This window comes from Mauremys reevesii, linkage group 5 (assembly GCF_016161935.1).
Source record: "Mauremys reevesii isolate NIE-2019 linkage group 5, ASM1616193v1, whole genome shotgun sequence".
In the NCBI taxonomy this organism is placed as follows: domain Eukaryota; kingdom Metazoa; phylum Chordata; order Testudines; family Geoemydidae; genus Mauremys; species Mauremys reevesii.
Window position 1 is genome coordinate 18,234,540 of NC_052627.1, and position 19,615 is coordinate 18,254,154.

A 19,615-nucleotide genomic window follows, 5' to 3' on the forward strand; every position below is an offset into this window, starting at 1 on the left:
TTTGATATAATGAGCCATTACAACAACAAATATGAACATTTTAATAACTTCCCAAATATGTATGTGCATGATTTGATCAAAAATCAGTTTGCAATTTTAAAAAGTTAATTAGATGCTTTTCGCCTTCTGAAAAAAAGAGTATTATAATGAAACACAGACGGAGGCCCATAATTAAGCACATGCTTAAAGTTAATCACATGCTTAAGTGTTGGCCTGAACAGGAATGATGGACTTACACACGTGTTTAAGTGCTCTCCTAAGTTGGGGTGAATGGCAAGTAAACGAAAAGTGAAGGCTCAAATACTACGTTTTACTTTGCTCTGTCCAATCTACATACTGGTGCATGTCCGTTTGTAACACCCCGTTAATATCAAATCCCTGCAGTGCCTAAATGTGGAATTGTGTTTTTAACACAAGGAACCTGCAAGTCAAAAATTTCTTTGCACAGTTCACTTGGAACGTACTTGTTGGTTTGTGTTTAAACCAGGGATTGGCAACCTTTCAGAAGTGCTGTGCCGAGTCTTCATTTATTCACTCTGATTTAAGGTTTCGCGTGCCAGTCATACATTTTAATGTTTTTAAAAGGTCTGTTTCTCTAAGTCTATAATGTATAACTAAACTATTGTTGTATGTAAAGTAAATAAGGTTTTTAAAATGTTTAAGAAGCTTAATTTAAAATTAAATTAAAATGCAGAGCCCCCCGGACCGATGGCCAGGCCCCAGGCAGTGTGAGTGCCACTGAAAATTAGCTCGCTTGCCGCCTTCGGCACCCGTGCCATAGGTTGCCTACCCCTGGTTTAAACCATAATTTTACCTGTATGTAAGTTTTGTTGTTTTTTATTAAATAAGCAGAGGCAGTTCTCCCATCCCCTTCCTAGCATTTAACTCTAGGGTAATAAAAAAAGGTAATAATTGGAGATATACCAATCTCCTAGAACTGGAAGGGACCTTGAAAGGTCATCGAGTCCAGCCCCCTGCCTTCACTAGCAGGACCAATTTTTTCCCCAGATCCCTAAGTGGCCTCCTTAAGGATTGAACTCACAACCCTGGGTTTGGCAGGCCAAACTTCAGTTTGTAGCATTACCAAGACCATCTGGTATCTAGGAAAGCTAACATTTTCCATAACAGAACATGAAGGTTATTGCGACTGCAGAATCACCTTTAAATACAATTCATTGGTTACAGGAAGGAAGGTGAGAGAGAAACAGAAAGGAAAAGCTGGTTTAATTATTTGTAATAATGTATCTGAAAACAAGCACAGTGATGTTTGCACAAATCTAATGAAGTCTTTTGCCCGCTCTGAAAGTTACTTTTTGTAAGTTCTACATCCAGGATATCATCTGGGGGTAACTATGCAGTAAGGCATTCAAAGCCACCGATATACAAAGGAAGACAACAATGCCAAACACCCTGACGCTTCAGCCTTTCCTCTTCATTCTGCCCTCAAAAAGGCAAATAATTTTGTTTCCCTGATGCGATGCGATGCAGCATAACCCCCTCCAGAATCCAAAAAAGCTGGGAAGATGCAACTACTTGATTTACTTGAAGCATCAGATGCCTCAAGACCAGAAAGTGTGAGCATTCCAGTAAATCCACATTATCAGCACCCAGCATGTGAAGGGAAACCCAAAGCGCAGACCTAGTTTCTCGTTTCCATTTTCTCCATTTAAAAACAGTTCCTATACCACTAATACACGCCTTCCGGTCTCAAGGAATTAGCTGAAAGCAGCTAGTGGCAAAAGGGCCAGCCAATCAACAATGGCTTGCTAAGGGACTGGCGATCACACTTAAACTAGGAGAACAGCTGAGATGGCATGTCTCACACCATCCCATGGCAGTAATGGCAAGCCTGTTTCCCCCCATTCTACCATGTAGTCTGATTTGGTACAGCCTTGAGTCCAATCTAGCACAAAGGTCCCCACTTCCTTTATATCTCATTTGCCTTCCCACTCAACGCCCCCCAAAACAACTTCCACCTCTACCCCAGACTCACTCACTCACTCATTCTTCCAGCACATCTCACGCTCTGGTCTTCCAGGCCTCCCGCACCAGCACCTCAACCCTGTCCAGGGTGCAGATGTTCTCCATACACAGCTCCTACTCCACCTGCCTCTTCCCCACACCCTGGGGAAGAGATTTTAAGCATGAGGCTGTACTGGCCACCCAATCTCTCCATCACTGGACTCACAGCACGGGCCAGCAGAATCGGCATCACCTGCCATGAGTTTGCTATTGCAGCTGTGCAGCAATTTCTCTGGATGGCTGCAGAGCAACGGGCTGCAGAGCGAATAGCCAGCCCGACCTTAGCTGAAGAGATGGTAACTGCATGACATGACTGCATCTCAAAGGCTGCATGTAGAAGGGGAAAATAAAAATAAAAATAAAAAATCCCTGAAGCTATAGTGCTTTGCACTGAAATACATTTGAAATTAAGGAAAAAAATATCTCCAACCCCAGGCTGCTTGATAAGGTATGTGAGAGGTGTTTCCAAAAGCCGAATAAAGGAGGCATCTACAGAGATGGCAAGAAAGCACAATGGAATTGCTGTCCAGAGGGTTTGTAGGCACATCACACACACTTCGGATTCATGAAAGAAAAAGTGCACAAGCCATCATCTTCAAACGCCACGCAGTGCAAGCACTGCTTCAGCTTGACAGCTGTAAATCATTTACCTGCTGATAATACTGCTGGGCCGGGCCTTGGGGCATCTGCATTTGTCCAGCCACAGGTCCAGAACTTCCCTTGGGCACGGGTTCTCTCTCATACGGGGACTTTGGTGTCTCCTGTCCCACTGGAAGTTCTCCCTGAGCTCTGCAAAGTCTGTCCCGCAACATCACGATCTTTGGCTACAAATAGTAAACCAAAGCAAACACATAATTACACCAAGTGGAATCTGTGGCCTCAAATCAGCAGATGGATGGCCACTTACTGACCAGTTAAACTTCAAATGACTGTTCAGAAGAGGACAGGATACTCCACTGAACAGTGTTCTGGTTGGCTGAAGCAAATCTGTTCGTCAGCCAGAAAACAGGCATTCCAGCTGGATCACGGTGCAGGTGACTCTACTGGAAGTGTGGGTTGAATCCCAAGTTTGGTATTCTCATTCCCAGGCCGGCAGTGGTGGGAATGCCAAAGAAATGTGGAGAGAGGGGAAAAATGGGGCATGGGGGGTGATTGCAGCTACAACCACTGGTGACTGGCTCTAGAGAGCTCTTCTCAAATCCACACTGGCCAGGAGAATGGCACGCCATGAGCCAAGAAGGGAGAAGAATGAAATGCAATTCTCACAGCTCAGAGTGACAAGAAGAAGAACTTCAGTATATATACAGGAATTAACTGATAGTCCAAGAGCCACCCTGCAAAACCTATGGAATTCACAGGAAGTGGTTAGCAGGAGAGAAATTAAACCATTCACTGTAAGAGAGCATTGTCACTTGGGGACCACAAAGCAAAGTCTTGGCTTCACCTGGATTTATTTTCCAGCCCCCTCCCCTCTAACTTCTGAGGCACCAGGAGACGATTATACTGAGACCAGGTTCCATTCCAGTGACTGTTCCCACCTACGCACAATACTAATCCCTGTCAATGCCGTTCTGAGCAGGAAGAAGAACCCCAAACCACATTGGAACATGTCTTCAAGTGACAGTTTTATACACTGTATGTGCCATGCAAAGGTCTTCAATTAAAGCTTGTTCATCTAGAAGGGGGCAGAAGGAAAGTTAAGGCCACTTACCTGGTTGGTGTCTGCAGGAAGGAAAGCCAATGCAGTAGCAATGCTCCCCTGTGCAGCCAACAGATTGGCATACTGACTCATCTTCTCAGCCAGAAGAGCCCCAACAGCATCAGCGTCCATAGATCGTGTAAACTGCACAGCCTTACGCAGGATCACTACTTTCTCAATGAGGTCCTGGAGGATTATGACAGAGGGAAAAACAGCAAGTTCATGGGATCAAGTGAGAGAAAACGGCCACTAACTACAGCATGTCAGTAATAGACTCGAGATCAACCTTGCATACTACACAGTTCTCATTACATTGTTTTAAACAGAGTGAAAATAAAGGTTTTCCCAACCATTATTAGCTCGTGTTCTGTGTAACATTCAGAGAGAGCAAGATAATAGAACAGTAATCAGTGATCATCAATTTCAGTGCATTTTAAAATGTACTGACATTAAATAAACCAGTAGTAATCTGGTTACTCCATAAAGAAAAGCTTTTTAAAATTCTTATTTTATGACATCTAAGGTACCTGTAGATTATCAGCAGCCATTTTTTCTAGTATTAGTCAACAAAAGAATGTTATTTACTGTGGTTACAAAATTTTTCTAGAAACATAAAGCAGAGATGGGAAAGACCAGTTAGGTCATCTAATCCATCTTCTCGCAAATGCAGGATTGTTCCCTAACGTACTATTAATAGTTTTTTGGCAACTCTAGTTTTAATCGTCTTAAGCCAAGAGGATTCAACCACTCCCTCTGGGAGACTATTCCACAGTCTAATAGTTCTTACTGACAAGAAATTGTTCTTGATATTCATCATACATTTTCCATTTCTTGATTCCATTCCATGACTCCTAGTTAAACCCATGTACCATTCAAAATAATTCTCCTCGTCGCTTGCACCACCCTTTAACAACTGTGCCTCTGTATATGTAGCCCAAAACTACCAAACAGCACTGCAAACTCCATGTTCAATGAAATGTCTACTCTCGACCCTTGCTCTCTTTCTGAAACCTATTCCCCAGTTTCTTCCTTCCCATTGAACTGCTGTGTTTTGGATTATTTTTCTCCTAGATGTCACTCGTACTTTTTTTCACAGTTGCAGCTCACCTAGGATGACCAGATGTCTCGATTGTATAGGGACAGTCCCAATATTTGTCTTTGTCTTCTACAGGGGCTTTGGCTTCTACAGTATAGGTGCCTATTATCCCCCACTACCCAGCCCCTGTCCCAATTTTTCATACTTGCTATCTGGTCATTCTAATCTCATCGTGTTATTTTCTGTTCACATTTCTTATCTTTCTCTTATTCCTCCACCTTCACTGGTGTTTGCAATAGCTCCCAGTTTACTATAATTTGTTAATTTCATTCATGTACAGTTTACTCCCTCTTCTAGACCATTAATGAAGGTACAGTGTTTAAAAAATCCAGACCCACACATGAATCGCAATAGTAAACCACTAGTATTGTGTGTTTATTGACTGTTCTCTAGTTCAGTCATGTTTTTCCTCAGTAAGTGAATATCTTAATAAATAAGTAAGCTTTTATCCCCCCCAGGATTAAAATAATAGTTTCTAGGATTTCCAGCTCTCCCATATCACAATTCGCTTTGAAATCCAAAGCAATTTCATAGGACAGCATCATAAAAAGAAAAAAATGCAAGAATTCCCTTATAGTGGGGAAATAGATATTGACTTTGCCTTAAAAGGAACACAACACACATATACAAGTCCAAAAAATAAATATATCCATGTCCACCTTTCAAAAACACCTGTGACTAACTATTCTGGGTTTTACTTCTAGGTACTTCATCCCCAAAGTTTCTAAACCATCTATTCCAAAAGCAAGAATTACAAAACAAATCAAGGTCTCTAATGAACTTAAATGATGTATCAACCCTTGCAAAGAAAGTATATAAATTAAAAATGCAACAGCCTTATTTTTACAAGCTGAGATAAAAACTAAACATGTTTTGCAATATAGTGTCAGCACAGGCCATTTATAAATAATTTTATTTTACTCTTAAAGTAACACATTACTTTCATGCTGAAGGATATGCAAGTATCAGAGGGTCTGTCAAAATCCTGTATAAAAATAAACTTATTTAAAAGCCAAACTCATATACTTACCAAAAGTACTACACCAAATTATTACAGCATGTCACTCAACACCTTTCTTCACAAAGACACTAACCTGAAGGGACAAGGGGCTGTTTCCATCTTGAGCTTTAGTCCAACACGCAACTAGTTTCTCTACATTCCCAGCACAAATATAACACAGACAAGCCTGTGTCTGCAGGAGATTGTCCCCTTCGTTTTCAAGTCTAGTACCCAACAGATCTAAGAATTATGAACAAAAAGCTTTTGAGTCATCTCATAAAATACTTGATAATTAAAACAAAGTACCATTCAGGATGCTTGGACTAGCTCTGGGTAAGACAATGAAAAGCCCGGTGATACTCAAATATATGCCCAAACTCTAAATTTAGCAAAACGTAGAAAAGAAACATTAAAATTGTCATTGTTTTGTGCGTACCCACTCGGTCATTTAGGGTGCTGTGGAAAATGTTACCCACCCTTGCACAGAGGGAATGCAGACATTGTGACACATTCCTGATACTGCTTGGCCAACGTGGCTCAGTGTTTATCTGCAAAGTCATAGGAACCCAAAGTGTGGGAACCCTCTTCCCTGACACTCACGCTGAAAACAGACTAATTGTGCAACATGTTCATGTGTCCAAAGGGGACAAATGATGGGGGCTAGTCTGAGCTTGTCTCACATTTTGCTGTTATTTGCATGTACCTGGCAATCTGATTTGCTAGCACAATATATTTTGTCTTGTAGCTGTGACAGTATCCATCACGCGAGTAATGTTAATAAGGTTTAGAACGTAAGGCTGGTGTAACCGTGGCTAGCCATTGGTTTATTATGCTAATAAGACGAGGTGAGACAGCGTGGTATGCAGGAGTGAACACATGGTGTGGGTGACTGGATTTTCTCCACATTCATCCTGGATTTCCTACTGACTTGCTGTGTGGTCTTTGGTGAGTCTCAAGGATCTGTTCCTTCATTCACAGACTTCAACAGAAGCAAGAGCAAGCCTTTAACTCCACTCTGCCTCGGTGTGGGCCTCTGTGGAAAGGAGACAGCACTTCCCTCCTCCTAGCCGTGGTGGGAGAATTAATTTTTCCAAGGTGCTTTAACAACTTAAAGTGCTAACACGGTTGTACACAAAAACAGCTACACTCAGTCAGATCAATATTCCATCAAGCCAGTATCCTGTCTTCTGACACTGACCAATGCCACATGTTTCAAAGGGAATGAACAGAATGGGGCAATTATCAAGTGATCAATCCTGTCATCCAGGCCCAGCCTCTGGCAGTCAGAGGTTTAGGGACACCCACAGCATGGGGTTGCATCCCTGACCATCTTGGCAAACAGCCACTGATGGACCTGTCCTCCAGGAATTTATCTGAGGGTATGGCTACACTTGCAGCTGTACAGCGCTGCTGCGGGAGCGCTCCCGCGGCAGCGCTTTGAAGTGCAAGTGTGGTCACGGCACCAGCACTGGGAGAGAGCTCTCCCAGCACTGCAGGTACTCCACCTCCCCGTGGGGATTAGCTTACAGTGCTGGGAGCCGCGCTCCCAGTGCTGGGGCACTGTTTACACTGGCGCTTTACAGTGCTGTAACTTGCTGCGCTCAGGGGGGTGTTTTTTCACACCACTTAGCAAGAAAGTTGCAGCGCTGTAAAGCACCAGTGTAGCCAAGGCCAGATTCTTTTTTGAACCCTGTTATAGGGCTTGGCTACACTACTTTATTTGCTGCAGCAGCAGGTGTGAAAAACACAAAAACTGCAGCGCTGCAAGCTGCAAATTGCAAAGCGCCCAGTCAAGTCAGCAGGCAGCCTGGCGCTCCGCGCCGCCCGCTGTGCTCCCCACAGGGATGTGGTGGGGGGGGCAGCGCTGGGCTGTTTTTTTTTCTCCAGCGCTGGCGACTACTACACTTGCTTCAAGCGCGCGCTGGCAGCGCTTTGAAATGCAAGTGTAGCCAAAGCCATAGTTTTGGCCTTCACAACATCCTCTGGCACCGAGTTCCACAGGCTGACTGTGCGTTGTGTGAAGAAGTACTTCCTTTTGTTTGTTTTAAACCGGTTGCCTATTAATTTCATTGGATGACCCTGGTTCTTCTGTTATGTGAAGGGGTAAATAACACTTCCATAACCCCCTTTAGTCATCTCTTTTCCAAGATGAACAGTCCCATACTTTTTAATCTCTCCTCAAATGGAAGCTGTTCCACACCCCTAATCATATGTGTTGCCCTTCCCTGTACCTTTTCCAATTCTAATGCATCTTTTTTGAGACGGGGCAACCTGAACTGCATGCAGTATTCAAGATGTGGGGGCGTTCCATGGATTTATATAGAGACATTATATTAGTTTCTGTCTTATTATCTAACCCTTTCCTAATGGTTCCAAACAGTGTTAGATGTTTTGACTGCTGCTGCACATTAAGCAGATGTTTTCAGAGAACTGTTTTCATGATGACTCCAAGAAAACTTTCTTAAGTAGTAACAGCTAGTATAGACCTTAACATTCTGTATGTACAGTTGGGATTACATTTTCCACAGTGCATTACTTTGCATTTTTCAACATTGAAATTCATCTGCCATCTCACTTCTGAGATCCCTTTGTAATTCTTCAAAGGCAGCTTTGGACTTAACTATCTTGAGTAATGTTGGATCATCTGCAAGCTTTGCCACCTCACTTTTTATCCCTTTTTCCAGATCATTTATTAATATGTTGAACTGCACTGGTCCCAAAACAGATCCTTGGGGGACCCTTTTATTTACCTCTCCACTGTGAAAACTGACCATTTATTCCTACTCTTTGTTTCCGCTTTTAACCAGTTACTGATCCATAAAAGAACCTTCCCTCTTGTCCCATGACTGCTTACTGAAAGACTTTCTGAAAGCCCAACTACACTATGTACACTGGATCACCCTTGTCTACATGTTTGTTGATGTCCTCAAAGAATTCTAATAGCATGATTTCCCTTTACAAAAGCCATGTTGACTCTTTCCCAACAAATCCTGTTAATCTATCTGTCTGATAATTCTGCCTCATCTAGTCATGTTTCTGAAACATTTGAATTGGCATCCCATAAGAAAAGAATATTATATACTGTTTTCTTAGCAGAGGCAGCTCTCATATTAATGGTCATCACTGCTGGCTTATAGGAAAAGATAACAGTGGTTGTGCTTTGCTTTGGCCATGAAGAGGCATACCTGTTCTTTCCACGTACAAACACCTTTGAATTGTACAATGATTTAGGAATGGATCACCTTGAGGGGTATGTTTCTTTTATTACAAAAAATTAAAACAATGAATTTAATGCCTTATGAAAAAAAAGAGTTGTACTGACATCCCTGGAGACTGAAGAGCTGTCTGTTCACGGAACAAATACAGTAGGGGGAGCTGCATGTTGAACCAGGAACAGAGACAGATTTGGTTGGGTAGGAGATGAAAGATAATAGAGTATTGATTTCAAGTTGATTGTATTCCTTTAAAATTCCAATAAATTCCCATAATCCAAAATAAAGGAATTATCCAATGAACGAACGAATTATGAATAAATTAATTCATTTGAAGGAAAATAACTTTGGAGTATTTAGAAGCATAGTTTCACTAAAGTTGAGTAAAATAAATTACATTCATTCTTAAGTTTTCTTACCACAGAGAGCTGCAAATTCATCTGGCCTAGCATAAGTCAACACAGCAGCCAGCGCCTCTCTCCAGTTTTGCAAATCACATGACTGAACTATCTCCTTCCAGTTCTTTGTCACAACGGCAGTGATGAGCTGGGAAGCAAAGAGAAAGACCGAATGATGTCTTTGTAGAATCCCCATTCCTGACACCATATCATTTATATCTATGCTGTGTGCCCAACCCCAGGGTATTTGGGACAGACACTTCACCATGACTCAACTAATCTGAAAGATTATGTAAATTCATGTTTAGATGGATCCAGTGAAACTTAGACACCAGGGCAAAGGCAACAGAGGACAGCAAGTATCCTTATGATAAAATTCACACCACATAATGTGACGATCAGGGGAAGGCTGCCTGGGGGCGGGGAGGGGCAGCCCCGCAGGGGCCCCCACGAGAATATAGTATTCTGTAGTATTGCAACTTTTTTTTAAATGGAAGGGACCCCTGAAATTGCTTTGCCCCAGACCCCCTGAATCCTCTGGGTGGCCCTGGATCAGGGTGCAGATGTCCCAGGGGGAAAAAAAGAGGGTCTGAACCACAAAGAATAAAGAATTGAATCAACTTATTGAATACAATATTATTATACTATAAACGTGTATTGAATAAGATGTTTTCTGAAAGTTGGTAATACAGTGGTGATTTGCGTTACTGCGTGAGGTACGCATGGGTAGCGTGAAAAGTGTTACATGTGTGTGCTGGAAATATGTTCCTAAAATGTGTTCAGACAAAGCAATCTGAGTAGAGCAGATAAACAGGTTTGTCCTAGACAAAGGAATGTGGATTCACCAGTCTGCCAGGGTCAAGCTTTGCAAGCAAAGTACAACAGAAGTACATTTGCATCGAAGGTAAATAAAGTGATCAAACTAATTAAAAAAGCAAATTGCCCAGAGGGTGAAAAAAGGGGCTTGGTGCCTTCAGCCTGAAGAACAAGCAGCAGGGGAGAGGAACTTCTTCTGTGCTTACTTTTCAAATAATACGTTTCAGGGGTTATTGTCTATAACAAGAAAGGGAGAGATCTCCTTAGGTGCCCATCACTGAGAGGACATAGGTACAGCACGCTTTGAGCCTGTAAAAGTTGGATCCCCTAGTCTGAAACGCTATGAATGCTGGTAATTTGATGTACATACAAAAACTGCTTAGGCAAAGAAAGATTAAGTTTTAGTCACTTTTATTTTATAGTATGTTTTCTTTTGTTTTATTTGTAACCATACCTGTCTCTTTCTCTTGGTTAGTATCACTTCAATGTCTGTTCTTTGTTCATAAACTTATTCTTGTTTTATTACAAAGCCATCTCAGTGCTGTTGTATGGAAGTGCGAATCTTAGCTAACCTAACATGCTGGTGTGTGTATTGTCTCTCTGGAGGCAGGGAACTTAATTTCTGTGAGTGCCCAGTGAGAGGGCCTGGACACTGCAGGGAGACATCTCTGGGGAACTCCAGAACTGGGGTTCACTGATTGTCACCTACAAGGCAAGGTTTAGGCTGGCGGAGTCCTGAAGAGTTTGCTGGCAAGGCAGACAGGCTGATGTGTCAGAAAGCTGACACATACCTTATCAGCAGCAACACTCTCACTCTTGCTAAGGCAGAGTGGGAACATGGTGGCTCACAGCTCTGGGAGTCCTGAGTGCAACGTCACACGGGTACAGTAATCAGCAATTTAGGGACACTGCAGGTGCTTAAAAAAATTATTTTACAGTACAAGGTTAGCTTTGTTTGGTTAAGAATTTAGTTATAAAACGTATGCACAACACAGGGTAAAGTGAGGGGCATCACTGATTTTGTTACTAAACTGCATGCCAATCAAACCTTTTAATTCCATTTTATTAAACTCTACGCCCCTGGCAGCCTACTTCACTGCAGTTAAAAGAGATTGCCCTAAGCAGCGGCAACCCAGACTTGCATCAACAATACTCCGGCCACTAACTGAACAACCCCGCCCTTTGTCCTGTGAGCCAAACTGCCAGGATCTTGATAGTATTCAGTTTTTTCTTCCCTGCCTCCGGCTCTGCCCTCCAGTTACTCATCCACTTCAGATGGAATACTGATTTACTCTGCAGCTGTGTTGATATTTAGTGAACAAGGGCCTTGTAAGTAACACAACTGAGCATAACAAACAGTTTGTATGACTTTAGAAGAAAAACAAAGGCAAGTAACTAATAAAAAAAAAATGTGCAATGACAAATGTATCACTTATTTGCTAACACAACGCATAGGTAAGGGATTGGTGTTCCACCAAATTGTCTTTCCCCAAAGGATGGATTGCCAAAAGGAGTATTAGAAATACCAGTACATCTGTTCTTTAAGCCTACTAAAGATATCTAGAAAAGGTCTCAGAGAGATGGACAGATTTTCCCTCTTTACTCTTTCCCCAGACAAAAGAAATTGGAACTGCCCTTGCCCCAATCGGATCATAGGGAATGGCCAGTAAAGGCCCACTTAGAGACTGCAGATGGTATGTTAGTCCTGGTCATGCTTTGCAGCCTTGCGCCCTAAGCCAGAAAATCACTTGAGCAACCTGCTCAACTTTAAGCACAGGAGCATTTGAAGCCACTGCTCCCTGTTAAGCATGTGATTAAGTGCTTTGCTAATTCAGGACCTTAGCATGAGGATAAAAACCTGCTCTTTTCAATTTTGCCTCCTCCTACTACACTGTTAAATGCCTTTCCCTGTCCAAGGAACAGTGAGAAGCAAGAACTGAAATACGCTGTCAGTTTCACAATGCCAACTTTGGTAACAGTATGTCTTGATGGCTGCTCCTCTCACCTTCTGCTGACACTGTGACACAAGTGAGCAGCAAGAGGCAAAGAACTGAAGGAGCATTGCCAGCAAGGCAGAAGCTGCAGAGCACAAATAACCAGATGTCCATATCACACTGTCTCATAGATGTTATGTGATTAGATTAGATCTGCTATTCTTAGATAACTTTTGTACACAGTAAAGCAAAACATCAGCAAAAATCTCTCCTCCAACTGACTGGACAGAAATTAACATAGTAAATGCTGCAGCTGGAGTAAGTACAGTACTTGCTAAAGATGGCCAGATAAGAGACTGCACATACACTAAACACTGTTTAAACTAAATATTTATCCTTGTTCATCAGCGAGGATTCTTTTTACTCAATATGATCAACAAATTTTAAAAGGACGAGGAGAGAGAGTAGAAATAAGAGTAAAAGCTGCTCTTCATCTTAGCTAATAAGCTTGTTCTCTGCTTAACAACACACAAAACAGAAAAACACCCTTTCACTCACAGATCCAATGAATGAATTTACCCTACATTCAATTCTCCTAGAAACAAATGTATATAGATAGCAAGGAAAGCCGTATGTCACCAGAACATTAACAGTTTCAGGACTCTGCTGAAAGCCTATACGCACAGATTTTGTTTTAGTTTTCAGTTGTAAAGCTACATACCCTGGTAATTTTGCTTTGCATCTTTGCAAAGTACTTTTTCTGTGTCCTCGACAGCAGCTCCTGTCCACCTGCTATGGCCAATATGATGGCATCAGCCATGCGATTATCATGTAGGCAGAGATCAACCGCACTTTCGAAGTTACCAGTCAGCAAAGCCTGGGTAATCAAACCATCAACATCTGCAACAGGAGGGATAATTTAGTTTTAAAAATTTCACTGCTTCAAAATAAAATAAGTGTTAAACATACAGTTATATAGGTGAGTCAAGTAGCAGCTTCTCTCTCACTCTGTGATGCTGGGCTGTTTTCTTCTTAAAGACCTTGATTCAGGAAAAAAGTTAAGCACATGTTTAAGCTCATTGCTATTCAAGACAACACTTTCGTATATGCTTAAGTGCTGTCCTCAATAGGGTGGATTTCCTGAATCAAAGCCAAAGAGCCTGCAGCCTTATCACTTTGTGCTATGATCCCAAGAGATCTCAAACGCACTTGGTCAGGCCATACCAGTACTAGGATAAGAGATCTCCAAGAATCACGTACTTCAGTGTCATAGGAAGTACTGCTAGTATTTCACTAAGCAGCCCTCTTTCTTCTGAGTCAGTATTGAAACTATGACCCAGTGTCTTTCGTCAGGGCTTCTTGAAGTGCTATCTTGTGGATGAGATGTACAAGAAAGGCCTTGAACTTCGGTGGTCACTAAAGATCCCCTGGGAGTGTTGGTAAGAATGAGGTTTTACACCCATCTCCTGACCAAATCTGAACTCTGCTAACAACAGTCTGTCTACTAAACCCTTCTTCTAGTTTCAGTGTCAACTGGTACAGGATCCTTCCTAACAATCTGTCTAAAAGTAGAGTTGCCTATATGCAGTTAAAAAGGTGTCAAACTACCCAGAGGTGGATGCATTTCAGTGATGGGGGATGCAATCCCTGTGTAATTCCTTACTTTTCCTAACACAGGTGTTGTAGTACTTTGAGATTGTTGGGTGAAAGCTAATATAGAAGTGAAAATAATTGAAATGCGGGTAAATAACAGACTCTCTGACATTCCCTAGGCAGAAGGCTCCATATAAAGAGAATTTAGGTAATACTACAGTTGTATCTCGATAATTAAAAATATTTGCAAGTACCATGAAATCAATATAAACAGGTTTTTACCTCCACTGACAGAGATGTTAAACGTTTCTTTTCCAGATGTCAGATCTTCAATCTCCTCTTTTGTTCTCTAATAGAGAGGAAAACTGCAGTTTTTCAGTCTATGCAAAGAATTTGGCTAAATAAATCCATGTTTGACGACATACACCGTACATTGGAGGGCATGGTATGCTTTCTTAAAGCCGTTCCCCAAGGAGCCACTAACTTAGAATGAAAGAGCATTGTTATGCTCAGTGTTTCTACTCAATGTCATTAACTTCCCCTGGCACCCGTACAAAGCAAATCTCTGAGCACTGTGGAAAAGCCCTGAACATACCCAGGAATCTACCTCGCTATGTACATGTACAAACATAAGAGCACACTGCTGACAGATCACTGGTGAGCATTATTAAAATTAGATGCAATTAGGGAAAAACTTCAAAAACGTCAGGGTTCACTTCACTGGGAAGAGGTTCATTTAAGTACATGGGTGAGTATTTAGACATTGTGAGCAATTACTTGGACAACAAGGTGCAGCCTTGGGATTTCCATGCATGAATGCACAGAATAATAGTAATAAAAAACCCCTCCAGAAGCTTTAGCTAATTAATCCTCACAGTGGATAACATCCTCATTTTACAGAGAGGGGAACCAAAAAGTTAAGTCACCTGCTCAAGGTGTCAGGGTGAGTCAATGTCCAAGCGTCTAATTGCTCTAGCATGATGCATCAGATTGGCAGGTACAGCTTTTTAAATAAGCATATATTTTTCCCCGCAAAAAGGCTGATCTGTATGTTAATGCTACCTACCTAACACTTAACTTTACTGCACAGAGATCTGGTGCTTGATCCTGCAAGGTCCTGGGCACCCTGGCTCAATCCAGCAAAGCATTTAAGCACATGCTTAGCTTTGGACATTGAAATGAGACCACTCACATGCTGAAAATTAAGCACATGCTTAAAAATGCTTTACTGGATAAGGGCCAGAGCATTCAGCAGCCTCTACAATAGAACCGTGTATGATCTTTCAGTTAAAAAAAAAACAACCCAAAAAACAACAATCTTAAATCCAATGTGAAAATCTATGCACAACATGTTAATTTTGGAATTTAAAATGAAATTCATATAGAAATGCATACTACCCAGTGGAAGTCTCCTTCACACATTAGTTCTCAACCTTTTCATAGTGTGGAACAAACCCTGAACAGAGAAACTGTTGATTGACCACATCCCCTCTCATTTGCCATTGTGCAAATATGCGCGGGCACAATACACAGAGAGAACATTAGAAAGACGCACTAGAAAGGAAATGAGCTGTTAAGGCGGTGGGTAAGCACGTGATAACCCAACATAGTTAATACAGAAGCCAACACTTACCTCTCCCAAGAACAGCTCTTCAGTAGATTGGCTATCTTCACCATCACTTTGTACTGATTGGTCAGATTCTTTAAGAGCCTTTTGCAGAGAATGGAAGATGGCATTTGGAAAAAGTTTGCAGGGGAGAGAGAGAGAGAGAAAGACACTCAGCACTGAAGAACACAGATTAAAAGGAACATGAGCCAACAATATACAGAGCGAGTCTGCCAAGAGCAGAACTCCATTTGCAAAAATGTAAATGTCTTCACTTCGTCCGTTTTCCCCACTAACTAGAACCATACTTAGGCCACATCTATGCTACAACAGCGCAGCTACAGTGCTGCAGGTTCTCCATTGTAGCCGCTGTAGCGTAGATGCTTCCTACGTCTACAGAAAGGGTTTTTCCACCGATGTAGACAATCCACCTCTCTGAGAGATAGTAGCTATGTTGATGGAAGAATTCTGTCAACCTAACTACTCTGCACAGGGCATGGAGTTTTTCACAGCCCTGAGCAATGTAGCTAGGTCAATATAATTTTTAGGTGTAGACCAGGCCAGTTTTCCAATTAGCCATCTGAACACATGTAGCCACTTTTTAAAAATTTGACACTTATTGATTGTAGCCAAAAGAGCATGTGCACGATAATGATACGAAGGGTGTTTGTAACAGACTCTGCTGCTTTCAAATTCACGCGCTGCGCAGCGCTCGCGCGCAGCGCTTGAGGCGCAAGTTAGTCAAAGCCCCAGCTGGGAGAAAGCTCTCAAAACCTCCCAGCCCTCATCCACATCACACATCCATGTGGGTGGCTGGCAGCCAGCGCGAGCGCTGGGCCAGCCTGGGGCTGGGACTGCACTGCGCGCGGGCGAGCGCCAGCGCCTGCAGCGTGTGTTTGGTTCACACCCTGCAGCAGCTGCAAACATACAAAAGTGTGCCAAGCCCTCTGACAAAGAAGAGAGTGTGAAGCAGAGAACGTATGGCGAGGGTATATTCCATTACCACTTTAGACCACTAAGAAAAAAAAGATGCATATTCAATACAAGCCATTCTTACAAGAAAGCTGTGGGAATCTCAGATTCAGTCCCACATGCTGAAAATTAAACCATTAGACCAAATCCTTCTCTGTAATGCAGACAGGTATGCTAGGGGAGAAGTGTGGCCAGGTGCTGCAGGGGAAACCCTAATTAATTCCTGCCACCCCAGCCCCAATCAGAGGAAATGGGTTGGGGCTGGGTCACTAGCTAGGCCTGTCCTGGAAAATGGCCACACCTGTCCACCTCATTAACAGGGGCTAAAAGCTTGGGGGGGAGGAGTACGCTCAGAAGGAGCCTGTTGCCACTGAGGCCTGTGTTAGGCCAACCCTTTAAATAATCTATTTACAGATAGTTGGAGCTGGTTGTGGGGGAGAGAATGGACACAGGAATAAAGAGCATGGGTGTTGCACCAGCTTGAAATGGTCCTGATTTATTAGGAAGCGGGGCCAGGAGGCTGAACCCAGCGGGGCGTGGTGAGCACCCCGTTACAAGAAGGGCCTAGCTTCAGGCCTGCTGATGCATCATATTCACTCTGGGAAGAGTAGGCAGCCAGGGCTGGTGCAACCATTTAGGCGACCTAGGTTGCTGGCATTTGGGGGGTGCCATTTTCTTCGGCAGTGACCTCGGCAGCCGGATCTTTGGCTGCCCCAGTTGCCGCCGGCATTTAGGCGGAGGGAGATGGGGCAGGGGGGGCGCGGGGAGGGCTGCCTGCAGCAAGTAAGGGGAGGAAGGGAGGTGTGGCACGCAGGGGAACTCCTCACCCCAGCTCACCGCTGCCCCGCCTCCTCCCCGAGCATGCCATGGCCGCTTCACTTCTCCTGCCTCCCAGGATTGCAGCGCCTAAGCTGATTGGCTTAGGCGCCGCAAGCCTGGGAGGCAGGAGAAGTGAAGCAGCGACGGCGTGCTCGGGGTGCTCGTGCGCAGAGCAGGGGTGAGCTGGGGTGGGAGGGGGTGCCTCAGGGAGGAGGGTGGGGAGCTGCCACAGGGGGGGTGCCTCAGGGCAGAGGGGGAGCTGCCGTGGGGGGGGGCACCTCAGGACGGGGGCGCAAGGAGGATGTTTCGCGCCCTAGGTGAAACTTCCATGCACCGGCCCTGAAGGCAGCCCCCTCTATCGGAATCCTGCAATGTACAGCACAGACTAGCCAGGGCCACAAACTGCTCCTCTTGACAGGAGCAAAGCACACTGCCTGGCAGTGCATTCCCTGCCTTCTCCCACCCCTATAATCCTGGACCTGGACGGTCCCTAGATCATTGTTGTGGCGAGAGCTCCCTTCCCCAGCTCCCTCATTCCATATGATAAGGGCAGGATTCCCCCTGTCTGTCTCCAGAGTGATGAGCACTTAGATGCCACAGATTATATTTCCCTCTGCAACTCCTGATAGAGTTCACAACATTTTGTTTTAGCAGATGTTTAAGGGAAGGTAGAAATTGCAATATAAGTAGTGATTGCCTACAACAACCATGACTTGCTGAGAATGTGGGTCTGCAGAGAGAAAGAGAGAAGAGGAGCTGTTTATTTCTGAGGCTTTGGCTACACTTGCACTTCAAAGCCCTGCCGCGGCAGCGCTTTGAAGCGCTAAGTGTAGTCAAAGCGCCAGCGCTGGGAGAGAGCTCTCCCAGCGCTGTCCGTACTCCACCTCCCTGTGGGGAATAACGGGGCTTTGACCACACTGGTGCTTTGCAGCGCCGCAATTTGCAGTGCTGGAGAGGGTGTGTTTTCACACCCTGCTGCAGCGCTGCAAATTTGCAAGTGTAGCCAAGACCTGAGCTAGCTACGAAGGTTGTTATTTACTCTGTGCTTTCCAGGGTGGTTCTTCCCCCAACACGTTGCAATTCTTTTTGTTAATGATCCGGAGGCTGCAGAGATTGCCTGACAACAGGAAGGATATGACACCTTTCTACACCCACAGACAACATAAACATTGTAATGGACACTACAAAAGCATTAAAAAAGCAACCAATATGGAGGAGCAAAGAAATCCCACAAAACTCATGTCAAGATTAATTTCTCTCCCTGCAGACAGAGATCCTAAAACAAAACACACCAGTAACTGTTAACTGGGTGATAAGAAATTAACTAATGATATTCACACAGTTCTAGTGCCAGAAATGTCAGGGACTTTTTAAAATATGAACTTTCATATTTTATGTGGAAATTGTAAATTTACAACATGCTCATAATCTGAGTCATTCATATGATCTGGTATAACTATTGAGTTAAAAGAGAAATGATTCTTACCTGGCACATTTTTGTTATATTAATGTGACAAAAAAGATTTTTGTTGTTTTTGTTTGCTTACCTCCTCTAGTTTGCCATCTACAAGATTCTCTTTATTCAGAGCTGAAGTAATCTACAAAACAAATAAGGTTTATTAGAGAAGTGGTTTTCTCTCTTACTTTAGGGTATGTAGCAAGTGTTAACATTTCACAGGTCACCATAAGTTGGAGATGAGATAAGGCCCTGATTGCATGCTAGAACGTTTCCCTGATCATTGCGCAGAGGAATTTACTTTGAGACCCATGCTAACCAAACCGTGATGGAACTGACCACTTCTAAAGGTTAAAATCTTCTTGGATTTTAGCTTTCTGGGGGGCAGAGACTGTGTCTTTCCTTGTGTTGCACAATAGGGCCCCAAACCTGATTGGGACTTCTGAGTTCTACTGTAGTAATAAAATAATAAAAATAATGTTATAACACAGCTCTCAGGGGGGAAAAGATCCCTATCTATAGTGATTAGGGAAACTGGATTTTGTTAGGATTACTTGAACCACAGCACAACAATGTGTCAGGGTAGGATTTTCAAACAGGCGGAAGAGTTCAGACACCTACCTCTCATTGACTTTCAATGTGAAGTGAGTGTCTGACTCCTTTAGATCCCTTTGAAAATCCCAACCTAATGTATAGATAAAGAGTTAAAATACAGACTGGAAAAGCATTAGTCTAGCAGCTGGACAGGATGGCTTTTCTAATACCACTAATCTCATCTGATTATTTCTAGTTCTACAGGTTGAATAGTCTCCATAGAGGCTGTTCTAGTCCGTAAATTTAGCTTAATGCACAGGTTTTTTTCTAGACTCTCATTTTTATTTACATTACTGTAAATACAGCAATGAAAAGTGATATTCCAGAAGTTCCCTTGGTTTGGCCAGAGTGCCAGACCAAACAAATAATAAAATAAAGCCACATGCTACTAGAAGCTC

At 43.1% G+C, this 19,615-nt stretch overlaps 1 protein-coding gene across 7 annotated transcripts in view; it reads right to left on the reverse strand.

Annotated features, from left to right (window-relative positions):
• Positions 1 to 19,615, reverse strand: part of SEC31A (SEC31 homolog A, COPII coat complex component) — a 68,213-nt gene that overhangs the window by 24,145 nt on the left and 24,453 nt on the right. For all 7 annotated transcript variants that reach the window (XM_039540365.1, XM_039540364.1, XM_039540368.1 and 4 more), the window contains 8 exons: positions 18,715 to 18,765; positions 15,404 to 15,481; positions 14,053 to 14,119; positions 12,899 to 13,077; positions 9,449 to 9,575; positions 5,912 to 6,057; positions 3,734 to 3,907; positions 2,673 to 2,846 (listed from right to left, as the gene is read on the reverse strand). In XM_039540365.1, the coding sequence (XP_039396299.1) occupies positions 2,673 to 2,846; positions 3,734 to 3,907; positions 5,912 to 6,057; positions 9,449 to 9,575; positions 12,899 to 13,077; positions 14,053 to 14,119; positions 15,404 to 15,481; positions 18,715 to 18,765 (996 nt within the window). The remainder of the gene's footprint in view (positions 1 to 2,672; positions 2,847 to 3,733; positions 3,908 to 5,911; positions 6,058 to 9,448; positions 9,576 to 12,898; positions 13,078 to 14,052; positions 14,120 to 15,403; positions 15,482 to 18,714; positions 18,766 to 19,615) is intronic.